This window comes from Podospora pseudopauciseta, chromosome 4, assembly GCF_035222475.1.
Source record: "Podospora pseudopauciseta strain CBS 411.78 chromosome 4, whole genome shotgun sequence".
Lineage (NCBI taxonomy): Eukaryota > Fungi > Ascomycota > Sordariomycetes > Sordariales > Podosporaceae > Podospora > Podospora pseudopauciseta.
In genome coordinates, this window is record NC_085894.1 from 3,034,496 (window position 1) to 3,049,810 (window position 15,315).

A 15,315-nucleotide genomic window follows, 5' to 3' on the forward strand; every position below is an offset into this window, starting at 1 on the left:
GGCTGTACCCTAGTTGACCTGATGGAATGCCGTCATGACTAAATACTCAGATCGGCCAACAGAAAGCTGACCGGCGAAGGCAATATCTCGTCCGGAGTACTTGTGTTCGAGTGGCAAACACACGATGCATTCTCCTGACGGACGCCTGAATATTTCGGTCTAGTATGCTCACCGAGCCCAGCTCATCCCATACCAAGTGAATGATCGCCTACTTGCAAAATCATATCCAGATATGTTGTCTCTGATGAACCGAGACGGTACGGAGTTCGTGATTCCAAATGAGCAATTCTATGAGGGAACAAATGTATTCTGCTGCCTGGTAGCCTCGAGCTAACATGGTTGACCGTGATCACGACGCTGCCTGGAGCTATGGAGCTGTGCAGTTCGGGACCTCAGGTTCCAAGAAGTTGGACTTTGACATTGGCCAAAGAAAGTCTAAGAGGGAGGCGACAGATAGAACCAGAAGCTCATCGGCCAATCCTGTTGCCGCTAATTGATCTCAACTGGGTGTCAGCCCAACTGTGGGAGTTTTCTTGTGGTGACAGAAAGTAACAAGACGACTCCCTATGTACCAAGTCAGCTCCAAACAGCCAACCAGGCTTTGCAGGTTCTCTTCCCCCCAACCGCCAGGTCTCAATGAAACCGATGAGATGATTTGAATACCGAAGCGACGAGTTTGCTAGGATGTACCTCGCTCGATCAATGCCGTTTGTACATGCCCTGCCCATCAACCTCATGTAGGTGTTGCATGCTCGGCTGCTGGAGATCCCCGTTCAGTGTTCCGAAGCGAGCGCGTTGTCGTGCTCATTGGTGTACAACACGGCATCGTGATCAGCCCTGAAAAGTCAGGGCGCAGAGAATCAACTCCCATACCAACATCCGTACCGTTCCGGCCCAAATCATCCGCCCGTGGACAGGACGCTTTTGGTTTGTTTAACCCGATGTGACAATGATCCGTAAAATCCCGTATACGCCTTGCCGTATCTATTCGCTCGCCTCATTGCCACCAACATAGTTCCGGCTCACATCGCCCTCCACCCTCACAAGGTTCTGCGGCACAACCTCCCCAGGAGGAGAGTACCCCCCCAAAGCCGTCACAGCCGCCGCAAATCCTCTCCAAAAATCACAAGGCGTTTTCTGATGCTTATCGTCACTGACAGTCGTTATCCCCCAGCCACCCACATCCAGCACGCCGGAGATTTGCTCGCCTTGTCCGCTGACAGGATGGTTCCAACGTATAGCCGGTGGAAGATTCAGTATCTTTCTGTTCATGTTTGGATTCCCTGTGGTGATGTACGACGCAAAATAACTCTGCATCGCTGTGCTGATGCCTGCCACCAAGGTGCCGAGGACAGGTACAAAGAACATGGCGAGGTCGTCGAGGAAGGTGTCGGATGTGTAGGCTGTGCTGAAGAAGGTGGGTATCAGGTCAGTGGCGTGCTGGCCAGGGAAGACGCTGTATTGCATGTTCCAGACTTTGCTATCGCCGAAGGACTCTGTCAGATCTGTAGAGATAGAGTGGACGTTAGCAACCATGACCCAAGAAGCAACGGGAACGCCTGGACTTACGCCTAATGTGGCACGTAAAGCAACTATCTCTTGTAAACTCCGTCATCCTAGCTGTCTGTGTGGCATACTTTGACTTCTTCGTCCCTTTGACAGGAGGGTATGCTTCTTCAATCTTGTCGTTCACACCTGCCGTCAGAGTATCGTTGGGAAACAGCTGGCCCAAAAAGCCTGAGAACTGCGCATCTGTCTGAATGGAACCGCCCACAAACAAACTTGCCTCGTCCGCGACATGGGACAGGATCAGGGACTCGAGCTTCCAAAACTTTCCCAGGGCGAGCTCCAGCACTGGCAACTGCCGAATAAACTTGCCATCCGGTGTTGGGCCAATTGCAAAGGTACCCGGTGCCTGCTTCAAGTTCAGCGCGTTATTTGCCTTGATCAACGCCGTCGGGTCAGCAGCTCGCAGACAGGCCAGCCCTTTGCCTTGACATCCAGCGAGTGTTGCAAAATCCTGAAATGTATCTTCAACTTTGCCAACACGGTCCCATATCGGCTGGAAGGCTGGAGATTGCAGAATTGCCCTTGAGAAGAGAGGATCAAGGCGACCCCCTTCCGCGACAATGTGGTGAAATATCGACGACGCACCCGCCGATTCGCCCATTGCAGTGACTTGGGTAGGATCACCACCAACCAAGTGAATATGATCCCTCACCCACTGCAAAGCAGCCCTTTGATCGTGCAATCCAGCGTTTGGGAGCCCGTCTCTTTCCATGGATTCCCCTGCCAAGAATCCGAAGGCACCGACGCGGTAGTTGATGGCGACAAAGATCATGTTGTTATTTGACTGCCCAATCATTCCTCCTCCATCGTAGAACGGTAAGTCGGGCGTCATCGTGTCCTTGCTGCCAAAAAGAAAGCCACCTCCGTAGATCCATACAACGACGGGTAACTTGATGGTCGGGTTTTTGAGCGCCTTTCCAGGCACATAAACGTCGAGGAATAGACAATCTTCGCTTCCACCTGAGAAGAGTGGCAATGGGATTCCACCAAGGCTGAAGAGGAGTCAGATACCAGAAACATTTGGGGTTTCCCATCAAGAACAGCACCTACAACTGGTTTATGACAGCTCCGACAGGCGCCTTGTTGCCTGGTCCGACCACATTGATACCATTCGGAGCCGACTGAATGCATCTTGGCCCATAACTGCCATCCTGATGAGTGCTATTCTGTGCTGGGGGCGCTGGTTTGGCCCATCTCAGCTCACCGACAGGTGGGGCCGCATATCTGATGTTCTTGAAGATGTACCTATGATGTCGTTAGCTTGTGAGACGACTCAATCTCCAAGACGCAAGAACTTACAAATCGCTTGATGACCGATAACTTGAGGCTCTATACGATCCATATGGTAAAGTGAGTACCGGTAGCGAGGACTGCGATTGAAAGCTAACACCAGGCTTCAAAGGAATGCAAGTAACAAAGGAGAAGAAAGATGCAAAGAAGTAAAGGAGTGTATAAGGGACCGCCATCTCGAGCGGACGGTGAGCAGCACTACACGCCACCGAACCCACAAGTTTGACAAGAACTCGCAAAGAAAAGGCCAAGGCCATCAAACAAGAGTGGCATCACCCATATATAGTGGCCACCACCCCAGGTAACACCCGAAAAACGCCTTGATCGATCTCTCCGGGCCGCCCGGCCGGCTATCACCTCTATCCTCACCGGGCAAATAAGCAGCCAGAGAAGCTGTCCTCAAGTCTTGTATAAGATAGAATCTTCTCCAAAGGGAAATTATCTCGATGAGATCGCGCCGTAGCTGCAAGGTACCGGAATTAGTGCCTCACCTTAACAACTTCTGTGCCCATAATGCGCCAATCGGAGTGCTCAATTGACCATCTCATCTTCGAGAGGTTGTGATATGGATTTGAACAATCTTTCAGTTGGTAGCCCTACCAAGGGTGGCGACCTATCAGTCTGTCGCTATTGAACCTCTCGTGATGCTTGACCAATTCGTGTTGTTTGGTGTTTTTGTGCCCCTCGTCGGTCGCAATGAAGGCAGACCGAAAACCGACCTGGGTCGCTTGCGGTCGCGACCATTATGCGTGGGAAATACGAGGCCGCAGAGGCAAAGCAAAGGTAGAACTTGAGATGCCTCGGTCAGGCAGTGATGACTGGTGTGGTTGCGGGTTTGCACCTCAAATCGAAGTGAAGTTAAATTTGGAGAAACGATTGGTCGACGGCATGATGAGCGTGATTCCACCACGGAATAGGGGGAGGCGCTTAGAAACCCTAACCCTCCATTCATCGCTTGGGGGACAAGAAAATGGAGGATAAAACAGAAATCAACCGGCTCAATTACATGTTATGACTCCGATTGCTCTCATAATTCCTGATAAAACAATGGGTAGTTGTTTATTATGGCCTGAAGACAAAAAATGAAAGGCTGACGCTGCGATTATGAGGGCATTCCACGGCACGCACGTAACATCTGTTTAAGGAAAACACTGAGAAGCAGACTTCCAACCCTCACAAGCATTACAGACGAACGTCTGCCCGAATGATCTAGACAGTTGAGACAGCACAAGATCATTCTTCTCATGGCGCTTCCTAATGGTAAATTCAAGAAAGACAAAAAGGCAGCGTTTCCTTGTCGACTGGAAACAAGAAGTACAAGTATATCGAAAAGAATGGGAAAGGAAAGCAGGAATATACTGTCAGTCTGGCCGAAACGTAGATGACGACGTCATGCCAAAAAGGGAGTCGTAGCTCAATGCGCAAACAATACCGGTTGTCGACATCAAGAGTTTACCAAAGGAAAAATGAGGGTACGACTCGAAGAAGGAACTTCGATGCAAGCAATCCCAAAATAAAGGCAGTGATAGTCGAAAATCTTGTAGTTGGTTAAGTGATGTTTTTAAGTCCACTTGATGACAATCAAGGGTGAAAAAAAATGTCGAAGAATAAAATACAAATAGGTGACTGTATGTATCTTAGCTACCAATTCGCGGCCTCTTTGCCCAGAGAGACATCCCGACCTTAACGATGGTATCTAGAATATAAGCATCAACAAATCCACAAGCGCCCTCTTGAATAGAGATACTTAAGAATAAACAACCTTCTTGGATAGAAGGTTAAAAAGAGTTACAGCTGCACCTTGCATTTACATGTGAGATGGGGGAAGAAAAAAAGAAGACACAATGACCCGCCTCGGAGAGAATCTTCCAGCACGCAACTCCACCCACCGGGGACCGGTCTGCCTGCTCGTGGCGACATATTTGCTGAATTGTTGATATCAAAGAGAAAGAGAACAGAAGAAGAACGTCAAGCGTCGAATTGGCGACTAAGTCAACCCTTTAAGCCGATTCCAAGAATGCACTGAGTGCAATAGGCACACCCAGGCAAAGCCCATTTACCCAGGTGGGAATCGAACCGTCGCTACGGGTGAGAGCGCTATACTGGCTATGTTGCGCATTACACCACATGTCCATTTCAGTTGTGTCTGAATTTAATATCCCCTGGTGCGGAAAGAACACCTGTAAACCCCCGTCAGTTGCTCTTCGACGTTGCTGCTTGCCAGGTCGTGACGTTAAGTTGCTCCTGCTACTATAGCAACCAACCCTCGCGACTGCTGTGTCAAAATACACAACCGGATGGACATGTCTATCTGCCCTACCAGTAAGAGACAGCTACCCACCAGCGAGAGTCAGCTACATCCGCACCATTACCACCATCACCACCATCATCAAACATTCAAACCCAGAAAGGAAATAGCACAACTCCAGCAACAAAATCTCACCTTAACTCAAAATCATCAATCCCAGCTCCAATCTCCTCCATCCATACCCATCGTCTCTCTATCCACGCGGAAAAAAAAAATTCGCCCATGTCCAGTATCCATACCCTCTATCCATACCCACTCTCCATGCCATCCACAACAAACGAGGATCAATGAACTGCACCCCAACCGGGGACCTCGCGGAGCATAGGTTCTTCAATCACTGCCGCACCCCCTTGAAGGGGGCGACGAGGCCGGGCGAGGCTGCGGTCCCAAGATCGTAGAACAAAAATGTGACTCGAACCTGCGACCTTGGTTTCCGACTAGCGAACCTCCTTGAGGAGCCCAGGCCGTCTCGACAGGTTGTGCCGTACGCAACGATACAGTCGTTGTGGTGCTGCCTTGATTTGGTGCAAACCCGACACCTAAAACCCCTCCTCCGGTGTCCCATCTCTTCCATGAGTAGGTTGAGCAGCATCATTACTTACCCACTGCCACCATCAACAGCTGCCATCGTCGTCCAATCTCCCCATCATCAAGCGTCGTCGTCGTCCACCATCACGATCACCATCATCCATCTTCACTCTGATCTCCCTCACCACATCCACACTCAACATCACCTGCCATCGTTAGCCATCACCACTGCCATCATCACCCTCTCCCACTACTCACCACATCACACCACACCTAACTCAGACATCAACCACCCTTGTTGCAAATCTCAAAGTTCACTACTTCATCCTATCTACCCAGAAGCACTACACAAACTGCGTACATCATCACCAATCTGTCTCCATCTCCTCCATCTCCCCACGTCAGATGTGCTTCATCGCAACCCTCTCCTCATCTCCGTCAACGATCTCCTTCGACTTCAAACCACACAAGAAAAAAACGTATGCATCCAACCCTCCATCAAAAAAACAAACACGAAAACCAACAAAGAAGAGAATCATCAAACACAACAAGAAAATCCATTTGTAGTCCCATTTCCCACCAAACGCCACAACCAAAACTCGACTCAAATGCTACCATGCACAAGGGAAGAAAAAAAGGTCATCGTTGAGCGAGGATTCTCAAACGTTGAAACGAACCGAAACGCGTCCCCATCCCCATCCTCACCTTTCAAGGGTATCTTGCCACTGCACACACCTCCCTCCAAACAATTGTCCCTAATCACTCCTTCATCTTGACATAATTACTGGGGAAAATACCGTGTTTCGTTCCAATCATGCCCGTCCTAAATCATCGTGTCAGCCTCAACCTCCAAACCATCTCATCAAATGTCAAACCTTACCACCAATCCGTAGCATTATCCGTCTTCTTCAAGACAGTAATTACATCCCCCTTCTTGAATCCCAAATCGCCCGGCTCCACCGCCTCAAAGGTAAACAGTGCAATAGCCTCATTCTTCTTCAACATGGCTTCCTTACCCGCGTAGTTCGGCTTCGGCGCCGCCGGCCGTCCAGGCGGAGCCTTCTTCTCTCCTGTCGCGGCCCCACCAAAAGAATTATCCGCATACGTGCTCGACCTCGACCCCTGCCCAAACGATCTGGGCTCCTGATCATAAACCGGATCCTGCCACGTGGAAGATCTCTTGGGTGGCGCATAGTAATCTCCCTGTCCACTGCTCCCCGCAGGCACACTGTCCCGGTTCCTCGACTGCCCCTCCCCATAAGCTTGGCCAGTCTTGTTACCCCAGACAACCGGGTCTTCGTGGTCGTCATACACCGGTACATCGTTGTACATTCTGTTGTCCATCGATCCACCGGCCGCCATACCGTTGAAAACTCGAGTGTTGAGGATGCTCATCAGGGGATAAGCCTGCGACGGTGGGCGCTCGGCTCCAGACAGGAGTTCCCTCGCCGAGATCTGTCGGCCGTAGAGCTTAGCATTGGCGTCCTTGCGCTCGATAATGGCTGAGCCTTCGAGGGAGACACCGGCGAATAATCCCTTTGTCTTGGAGTAGCTGAAGATACCGGCCACACTTCTCAGCGAGGCAGCGCCGGCAGCTTCTGCGTTTCTGCCTACAGGACCAGCAGCTATTGACACATTGCCGCCGAGTGTGAGGGAGCCAGCCTGGGAGAAGGTCTTGACAGCGCTGGCGTCATTGAGAATAAAGACGAAATCTGTCAGCTCGAAGCCGATCTGGCCACCAAAGCCAGCACCGCCGGTTGCGATTGCGGATGGGGCGCTCCAGGAGCCATCGGGGAGGCGGGCGACGACGAGGCCGGAGCCGAAACGGGCGGATCCGAGAAAGCCTGCTTTGATCACAGTAAGGATAGCGAGGCCCTGTTGTGTAAGAATTGTTAGCCGGGGAGTTGACGGAGCCCGACAAGGGCATGGCAGTTGGTTGCTTACCTTGGCGTTGGCGAGGACAGATGGCGGGATGACCTTCTCGGGTCCAAAGGCTTGTCTAGGGTCGATGAACGAGGAGAGGATCTTGCCGCACTTTTTGCATTCGGCTGTGGGAGGAGGAAAGTGTCAGCCATCTGTCGAAGCAGAGATTGCGCCATCATCTTTGAGTTGCGGGATGCTCGGGATGTAAGTACGCACAGGATAAGCTCGAAGGGAGCGGATTGTTGATTCCCATGGCTGCTGCTGTGTCGGGCGCAGGTGATCCTCAATGACCAAAGGGTAGAAGACGAAGAAAACAACAAATATTTCGAGTGGTGAAAGAAGAGGCTTTTTTGCTTTGTGGTCTCGTTACGGCAATCCGGCTTGCGCGGGGGGGTGCTGCAGTCTAGGCAGAAAAGTAGCCAATGCTTGGTGGATTGATCAACTATCAAAAAAGCTCCCAGCAGGCGTGTCCTTGTCAGCGGATCTCAAAGATATTTCAAGGGTGATAAACGATGTCGAAGGCCTTTCTAAGAATGCAAAGCAGCAATTGCCATTGCCGCGCGTCCAGTAAGTGGGCTGTGTATGAAAGGTGACAGTTTGGAGTTTGTGGTGGATGTTCCGGTTACTCTGCCTTGTGATCGACTCTCTCTCCCGCTCGTGGTTGCTGAGTGGCAGCTGGAAGCTTCCCCGCAATTGTTCCCTCGCGCACATGCCAAGCTAGAGCGACGGCCTCCATTTTGGCTTGGAAGACGGAATGCGCTTCCGGATCCCTTGTCGGCGGAGATAACAGGTTGATATCTTGACATGTGTAGATACTCTACTGAGAGCCTCTACAGTATCCCAGCTCTTCTGAAACCAGCATGTCCTGAACACAACCCCCGTGCAAAGCCCCGTTCATGTACGACATTCTTCAACCCCAAAAATATTCAACACCTGGCCCGTCCGTAGTTGACATCATAGGCGCAGTCCCCACCCACAGCCGCCCGCCGCCGCCGACAGTACGCAAGGCAACGCGCCACACTGTGGCCTGCTCCGGGCCCCACAGAAAAGCGGCTTCAAGCAGGGACCCCAACATTTCATCCCGTCTCCGGCTGGCAAGTCACTGGCGCCAGCGCTTTCAGCCCCCTTTCTCCCCGTTCATGCATGCTGCGTAGACGCATTTGCCACAACTCCAGACGAACCCACGACGACACCCACTGCGCGCAACACTATCGCGAGATTTTAACACGAACCCGTCTTCCGCCCAGACCCCGCGATCATCCTGCCCCGAGTCCCTGGCCCGCGCCCACGAACGGCCCAACTGTGAAACATCCTGCCTCTCCCCTCCCGACAAGCCGCAAGAACAAAGCCCCCAGGCACCACCCTCACCACCACACCTCCCATCCACACCTTCAGTCAAAATGTCCGAATCCTACGAACGCGAACGCCAAAACAACGCCCGCCTCGACGAGCTCTCCGCCAAAGTCTCCGCCCTCCGCGGCGTAACAATCGACATCTATGACCACGCCCGCAACCATGAGCTCATCGACTCCAGCGTACGTCCCTTTTCCTCCTCCCAGCACAACCCAAACAACCAAGCAAACTAACACTCATTCTCCCATTCATAGACCGAAACCTTCTCCTCAATGGGCACCCAACTCAAGGGCTCAGCCGGCAGACTAGGCCGCATGGCCGCCAGCGGGAACAAAGTCGCCATTCTCAAACTGTCAGGGATATTGATCGGCGCGTTTCTGGTGCTGTATTACCTCTGGAGGTTGATGTTCTGAGCATGCAAATACGATGAGATGGTGTGATGGAGGGGAAGCAGAGTCGTCGAATGAGGGCATACATCGGCAATAAAACACTGGGCTTTATCAGGAAGGAAAGGCGAGGACGCAGGGTGGATAATATCGAAAGCGAAGCCGGGATGAAGGCGAGGAGTGCAGGACGACGTTGACACGGGGATATACCACTCGAGATTATATCGTTTGTATTTGTTTCTATGGGATCGCGCTCCTGATAACAGAGAGCGCAGGGCATAGCACATGGCGTTTGGGGTTTGGGTCGGGGCGGTTGGTTACAGTAAACTCATTTATATCAACCAATACTTTTTGGTTTCATTTCTAATAGTGGTGCATGTCAGTAACATTGTGATATCTCGTACATCCTGAACCCAGTCTACCCGCCCTACAACTACACATGCAAATAAGATTACAAACACGATGCCACGCTTTTTGATTTGTCTGCCCTCCTCTTCTCCCAACCAAGTCGCACCAAAAAAATTACTATGCAAGGGCCCCATTGTATAAACGAACGTCATGATTAAAAGTTGGCTATAGGGATTATCCTGGCTTGAGATGTAGATTCAGGGGTAGTCTTCCCAGCCCCCTGGAATCCATTCACTGCCAGACATTGTTGAACAAGTCACTGTCGCCACCGGGCACAGCCGGCTTGGATGTGCTGGTAGAAGTGGTGCCGCTTGTCCAACCGCCAAACTCCTCGTCCGCAGTGACCTTCGGAGCAGGGGCAAAACCACCTGATGCACTGGGCACGATGGGTTGGCTGGAGAAGGAGCCCCAGCCAAAGTCATTCGAGGTCGAGGTCGTCGCCTTTGGGGGCTCTGGCTTGGCGGGCTCGTCAGAAGCCCAGGCGTTTCCACCCCAGACATCAGCACCAGAGAAGCCGCTGCCGCCAATAGAGCCAAGGGTGTTAGAGGTGGTTACTGGCGCGGGGGCGGGAGCTGGGGCGGGCTTTGGCTGGCTGAGATTGAATACGGAGGAAGAGGTCATTGGGGGAGATGACACCGCAGGCTTAGGGGCGGGGGCTGGCTGAGAAGGTGCTGGCGAGGAAAAGTCGAAGAGGTCCCCAAGGGTAGCAGAGGCCGGTGCGGCGGCCGGTTTAGGAGCAGCCGCGGGGGAGGAGACCGAGCCCCACCCAGAAAGCCCGCCGATGGACGACTTGGATTGATGAGTTGATGCGGCTGGCTTGGAGTTGAAGAAGCTGCCGCCGCTCAAACCAGAGAAGGCCGAAGAGCTGCTGGTTGTCTGAGCCGCAGGGCGAGGGGAGCTGAAACTTCCAAGACTAGAGAACGCATCGACTTGGGCGGGCTTGGGAGCAGCAGAGTTTCCAAAGCTCAAGTTGCTGAAGGCATCGTTGAGCCCACCAAAAGAACCCTGGGTCTGTGACATCCCTGTCGGGGATCCCAGACCGCTCAATGATCCCGAAGAGGCATGAGATACTGGTTGTTGAGGAGCCTGTGGTTGAGGTCGTGGCGCGGCTGCGTACAGTGAAAGAATCGACTGCTTGAGGTCTGGTCGGGATTGGCCTCCAGCGCTTGGTGTGCCAGTCGTGCTGGCTGGTCGAGGGGGCGCCGCAGTTTCCGAGCCCAAGAAATCCAAACCCAGCAGCGAATCCTTGGTGTTTGTCGCCTTCGGAGGAGCAGGGTCGGCTTTGGGAGGCACCTTGGACGCTGTTGGTCCGGCGGTACTAGCTCTCGGTGGTGGTACAGAGGCAAGGCCACCACCGATCAAGTCCTCTTGTGGTGGGGCGGCACGTCTTGGGGCCGACGACTGACCGATAGAGCTCTTTCGAGTCGATTCCCTCCGCTCAATATTTTGCTTCTCCTTGACCACGCTCAGGGGAACATCGTCATCGCCATCGGCATCCAACGTAGCAGGGTCCGGCATCGGTCCGTCCATTACCCATCTCTTCAGTTCGTATTTGGTGCGGATGAAGTTCTCGATCTTCGCTTCGCTGGGCACATGGCCAGGGGCCAACTTTGCTTCCCAATATTTGTTCGCGCGGGCATTTCCCCAGTTCAATACACTCTGTAGTTGTTCATCGGTCCAGGAGTCGAGGTCGACAGACTTGACACGGCTGATGTGCGTACCCATGCCACGGTGGATGCCCGAGCATCGGATGCATACGAAGACGCCCAGATTCCAACTGGCCCATCTTGGATCTGTTGATTTAAGGGGTCAATATGGCTTGACAACCATAGAGGAATGGTGGGTGGGAAACCTACGCTTGTTGCGCTTGCAGTCAGCGCACACCTTATTGGCCTCCAATTTCAGAAGGCTCTTGATGGTTTGCTGGTTTTGGAGTGCCCGATCGGCTCCAGGATTTGCCGGCCGTCGAGACATGGCGGGCTGTTTTGTTTTGGCAATGTAGAATAGGAAACCGAAGAATCTCGAAACAGGTAGATAATTTCGTGGGCAGATTCAAAATCGCGGGCGTGCCTTTCAGGTGCCTGAAGCCAGATGGCGCTGGAAACAATGCGACAAGGTCACCGGCTGAAGAGGGGCCGCCCAACGCCCCTTATTGATAACCCGCTAAGTGGATTTTGAATAGACCGCTATAAGATGGATACAACGATATTTAGGTAGCCGCATATTCCCCACCACCTTCAAGCTTCGCCCAGTTTCCACCACCCAACATGGACAGTATAAATCCGTATCACGGCTCTTATACTCTCTTTGGGATCTCAGTAGTCCTGCGATTCAATTTCGAATCATTCTCAACAAGGTGCCACAGACGCGGACAGTTTGTACAACAACAAAGTCACTGTAGACCTACCCATGTATGTTCAAAAAGCTTAAACAGACAACACTGCTCCTCCCGAGGGGCGAGCAGTGACGCAACCAGTTCGAGATTCCAAATAGTGACCTTCAAAGAATATTGATAAATGGCACCCTCCAACGTTCACTCTCACTGCCACATTAGACCCTCTCCAAATCCAAATACCCGTTGATTCCAAACTCACAGCCAAACCGGCTTTGTCTCATCGCCCCTAAAAACCACCGATTTGTCAGTGATCAGCCCCGCTGTATTTCAACCGATTCTCACTCACAGCTTCTAAATCTTCCGATCTGAGGCCCCCCAGCCCATCCATATAAACCGCATCTCATAACCCCAACCCCTCTCACACATTCTTTAAACTCATTCTCATGCGCTCAACACTCACCCGTCTATTCTTCACCCTCTCCCACCTAACCCGCACCTCTGCACCCCTTCGTAACACTTGCTCCCTCCGCTCCGGCCCTCCACCACTGAGATCCTCCATGCCCGTCATCCCCTCCTTCCTCGCCAGCCTCTTCGGAACAACCGCCGCCTCCAACATGTCGTCATCATCATCCTACCCAGACCAACGAACACCAGACCAGTGGCGCGCAGTCCTAAACAAGGAACAATTCCGCATCCTCCGCGAAAAGGGCACCGAACCCCCCGGCTCCGGCAAGTTCGACAAGCACTACCCCACAACCGGAGTCTACACCTGCGCTGGCTGCCACGCCCCCCTCTACAAGGCCTCGCACAAGTTCTCCTCGGGCTGCGGATGGCCCGCCTACTTTGACTCCATCCCTGGAGCCGTCACCCGCCATGAGGACCGCGCCTTCGGCATGCTCCGCACCGAGATTGTCTGCAGCAACTGCGGCGGCCACCTCGGCCACGTCTTCAAGGGGGAAGGCTTCCCCACCCCTACTGACGAGCGTCACTGTGTGAACAGTGTTAGTCTGAGTTTTAGTCCGGATGATGAGCCTGTCAAGAAGAAGGAGCAGGAGGAGACAAAAGAAAGGGAGGACAAGAGTAAGGTGTAATAAGGGTTGATATTAATAGTTACTTTTGTTTTTGTCTGCTTATGTGTCCAGCCGTGATTTTTCCAGCTGTCTCTCCTCAAATGAAACTCAAGAAATTCGAGCCAGATACACACTCATTTACAATTACATTGCGCTCTTATTCTCCACATCCCTCATCTCCCTCACTGTCGAAGCAACCACCCTAGTCCATCTTCTGATGAACTCCTCCTGGAAGCCCGACAACACTCTAAATGCCTCTTCCGGATCATCAACCCCAGCAATCGCATTCCTCCCCTTCTCCATCATATCCTCCCATAACCTCGTCGCATCAACCAGCCCTTCCTGTTGTATCTGCGAGATGCGCAGCAGTGCCTGCATGTTGATTTTCCCCGAGTCCGGAGGGGTATGCTTTTGTTGTGCTTGCCTATAGGGAACTATTTCTGTCGAGGTATTTGGATGTGCAGGCACCATTGCAGTACTCGTGGCTGACCTAGTCGATGCCACCGTGGTGATCGCGGTCTGTTGGCTAGATGCCTCTCCAGCTTCTTCCTCCTCTGGTATTCTCAAACCCCCAAACGGCCGTGACGAAGGGTCTTCATAGTCTGACGTAAGAGTCGACGCTTGCGAAATGTTCTCTTGGCTCTCTGATTCACTAATAATTGTCTGCACTCGCTGGAGAAGCCTCCTGGGCACGGATACAGAATAGGAAGAGTCCGGAAGAGGATGTGGGCTGGATATTCCACTGCTAGGCGATTGGGTTGTTTGGTGGTTATCGTCGAGATGTTTCCCAGGAGCAGAGCCGTGCCCTCCTCGAGAGGCTTGGCTTTTCCGTGACCTTGACCGAGAAGACGAAAATGACCCGAGTTTGCTAACCTTGTATATGCCCGCTCCGAGTACTCCAGGGACTCCAATGGTTGTTGCTGCCGGGGATGGCATCACTGGAGGCGACCACTGTCCTTGAGATTGATAACCACCAGGATATCCCACCGGTTGACTTGCAGATCGCTCATAGGTGAGTTGATCTGGTGCTGCGTTGGGATAGTGATATGGTGGATTTGGTGCAATTGAATATGGTGGGCTTGAGCTGTAAGGATGTGAGTGATTTGATGAGCTGTATGGCGAGCTGCGTGGTGGCAGTGGGGGAGACATGGCGTTTGGAGTCGGGTGGTAGTAGACGTTTTGTGATTGGCTGTAAGGCTGGCTCCAAGAATAACTCTGATCCTGCGGCAATTCCTCTTGATAACAGTCGACATTTATCCCTAAATCATCAAATTCCTTCAAGACAGTCTCAAAGTCCGAAGCAACTTTGAGAGTGGCTCTGAGTATTGAGGATCCCTGGGGCACTGAGTATCAGTATCTGAATATACGACATGCCACCAATACTTACATCTTGAGTGTTGGAAGGATATCGAACATAAAGAACAGGTTCATGTTGGGCGCGGCGTATGAATTGCTCTGGTGCACCGTTGTCTGTAGGCTCCTCCGACGGACGAAAGTCTGCAAGGTCGAGCTTGACCAGTTCCTCAGCCCTGTCTTTAACATGGACCATCAAGTAATTTCGCCATAGAGGCATCCGAAGTCGCGAGCCATCGACTGGTCTACGAGGAACAAGATCGAGTTGCGGCTTCAGCACCAGCTGCGGGTCTTTATAGAAGCTTGATCTGCCATTAAAGCGGACATCCTGCAATTCGAATCTGCGTATTGGTCTTCTAGGCTGTGGCGTGGGCTTCGCAGCAGGCATGGCCGGATATTTGGAGCGCGAGGAACATTGGGAGAGAGGGTTGATGCAAGTCGAAGAACATTCATGACATGTTCAAAAGACAAGGTCTCAGTTCATTGCTGGCCCCCCAATTATGCGCTTCAAACTGAACAGCCGGACTTTATTACCCCACACAGCAGGTTTTATGGGAAGGTACGATGAAGGCCATCTCGTCATCTTGGAAGGCACGACTGAGTTTCATGTGGAGCGAAGGTCTGAGGAAGGGGGGTTGATGGTAAGCCCTTAGCTTAGCAACTGGAGTAGGTAAATTACCAAATACGTATGCAGCCATTCGATGCCAATTACATGGGAAATAAAAGAACAATCCCCCTTGGAACCCCATTTCATTCATCTCACCCTTAGGCCTCAAAATGGTCAAGAGAGCA

The 15,315-nt window shown here is 52.2% G+C and overlaps 6 protein-coding genes across 6 annotated transcripts; 2 read left to right on the forward strand and 4 right to left on the reverse strand.

The window, feature by feature from the left end:
- Positions 1-522: 522 nt before the first annotated feature.
- Positions 523-4,077, reverse strand: QC763_407080 (uncharacterized protein). Its single transcript, XM_062912346.1, has 5 exons — positions 3,988-4,077; positions 2,869-3,895; positions 2,620-2,814; positions 1,570-2,561; positions 523-1,505 (listed from the first exon to the last, which is right to left on the reverse strand). The coding sequence occupies exons 2-5, from the start codon at positions 3,114-3,116 to the stop codon at positions 985-987; spliced, it is 1,956 nt and encodes a 651-aa protein (XP_062766047.1). The 5' UTR covers positions 3,117-3,895; positions 3,988-4,077; the 3' UTR covers positions 523-984.
- Positions 4,078-4,417: 340 nt separating this feature from the next.
- On the reverse strand, positions 4,418-8,464 carry QC763_407070 (uncharacterized protein). The gene is made up of 4 exons (XM_062912345.1): positions 7,835-8,464; positions 7,640-7,743; positions 5,303-7,570; positions 4,418-5,039 (listed from the first exon to the last, which is right to left on the reverse strand). Exons 1-3 carry the CDS (start codon positions 7,869-7,871, stop codon positions 6,572-6,574), a joined length of 1,140 nt encoding a protein of 379 aa, XP_062766048.1. The 5' UTR covers positions 7,872-8,464; the 3' UTR covers positions 4,418-5,039; positions 5,303-6,571.
- QC763_407060 (uncharacterized protein) lies at positions 8,452-9,704 on the forward strand. Its single transcript, XM_062912344.1, has 2 exons — positions 8,452-9,153; positions 9,226-9,704. Exons 1-2 carry the CDS (start codon positions 9,019-9,021, stop codon positions 9,382-9,384), a joined length of 294 nt encoding a protein of 97 aa, XP_062766049.1. The 5' UTR covers positions 8,452-9,018; the 3' UTR covers positions 9,385-9,704.
- Positions 9,684-11,878, reverse strand: AGE2 (ARF GAP with effector function(s)). Its single transcript, XM_062912343.1, has 2 exons — positions 11,622-11,878; positions 9,684-11,558 (listed from the first exon to the last, which is right to left on the reverse strand). Exons 1-2 carry the CDS (start codon positions 11,737-11,739, stop codon positions 9,997-9,999), a joined length of 1,680 nt encoding a protein of 559 aa, XP_062766050.1. The 5' UTR covers positions 11,740-11,878; the 3' UTR covers positions 9,684-9,996.
- Positions 11,879-12,306: 428 nt separating this feature from the next.
- On the reverse strand, positions 12,307-15,292 carry QC763_407030 (uncharacterized protein). The gene is made up of 2 exons (XM_062912341.1): positions 14,558-15,292; positions 12,307-14,505 (listed from the first exon to the last, which is right to left on the reverse strand). The coding sequence occupies exons 1-2, from the start codon at positions 14,909-14,911 to the stop codon at positions 13,315-13,317; spliced, it is 1,545 nt and encodes a 514-aa protein (XP_062766051.1). The 5' UTR covers positions 14,912-15,292; the 3' UTR covers positions 12,307-13,314.
- QC763_407040 (uncharacterized protein) lies at positions 12,544-13,191 on the forward strand (the record flags this gene model as incomplete). Its single annotated transcript, XM_062912342.1, has 1 exon — positions 12,544-13,191. The coding sequence occupies one exon, from the start codon at positions 12,544-12,546 to the stop codon at positions 13,189-13,191; it is 648 nt and encodes a 215-aa protein (XP_062766052.1).
- Positions 15,293-15,315: the final 23 nt, after the last annotated feature.

Bases quoted from the DNA above. Each gene is read 5' to 3' on its own strand.
- QC763_407080 (XM_062912346.1), bottom strand. From the start codon at position 3,116: ATGGCCTTGGCCTTTTCTTTGCGAGTTCTTGTCAAACTTGTGGGTTCG. The intron at 2,815-2,868 runs GTAAGTTCTTGC...ACGACATCATAG, and splicing joins TATCGGTCATCAAGCGATTT to GTACATCTTCAAGAACATCA. The intron at 2,562-2,619 runs GTAGGTGCTGTT...ACTCCTCTTCAG, and splicing joins GGAGCTGTCATAAACCAGTT to CCTTGGTGGAATCCCATTGC.
- QC763_407070 (XM_062912345.1), bottom strand. From the start codon at position 7,871: ATGGGAATCAACAATCCGCTCCCTTCGAGCTTATCCT. The intron at 7,744-7,834 runs GTGCGTACTTAC...CTCCTCCCACAG, and splicing joins GCTCCCTTCGAGCTTATCCT to CCGAATGCAAAAAGTGCGGC. The intron at 7,571-7,639 runs GTAAGCAACCAA...CTTACACAACAG, and splicing joins CTGTCCTCGCCAACGCCAAG to GGCCTCGCTATCCTTACTGT.
- QC763_407060 (XM_062912344.1), top strand. From the start codon at position 9,019: ATGTCCGAATCCTACGAACGCGAACGCCAAAACAACGCCCGCCTCGAC. The intron at 9,154-9,225 runs GTACGTCCCTTT...TCCCATTCATAG, and splicing joins ATGAGCTCATCGACTCCAGC to ACCGAAACCTTCTCCTCAAT.
- AGE2 (XM_062912343.1), bottom strand. From the start codon at position 11,739: ATGTCTCGACGGCCGGCAAATCCTGGAGCCGATCGGGCACTCCAAAAC. The intron at 11,559-11,621 runs GTAGGTTTCCCA...TTAAATCAACAG, and splicing joins TGACTGCAAGCGCAACAAGC to ATCCAAGATGGGCCAGTTGG.
- QC763_407030 (XM_062912341.1), bottom strand. From the start codon at position 14,911: ATGCCTGCTGCGAAGCCCACGCCACAGCCTAGAAGACCAATACGCAGA. The intron at 14,506-14,557 runs GTAAGTATTGGT...TCAGTGCCCCAG, and splicing joins ATCCTTCCAACACTCAAGAT to GGATCCTCAATACTCAGAGC.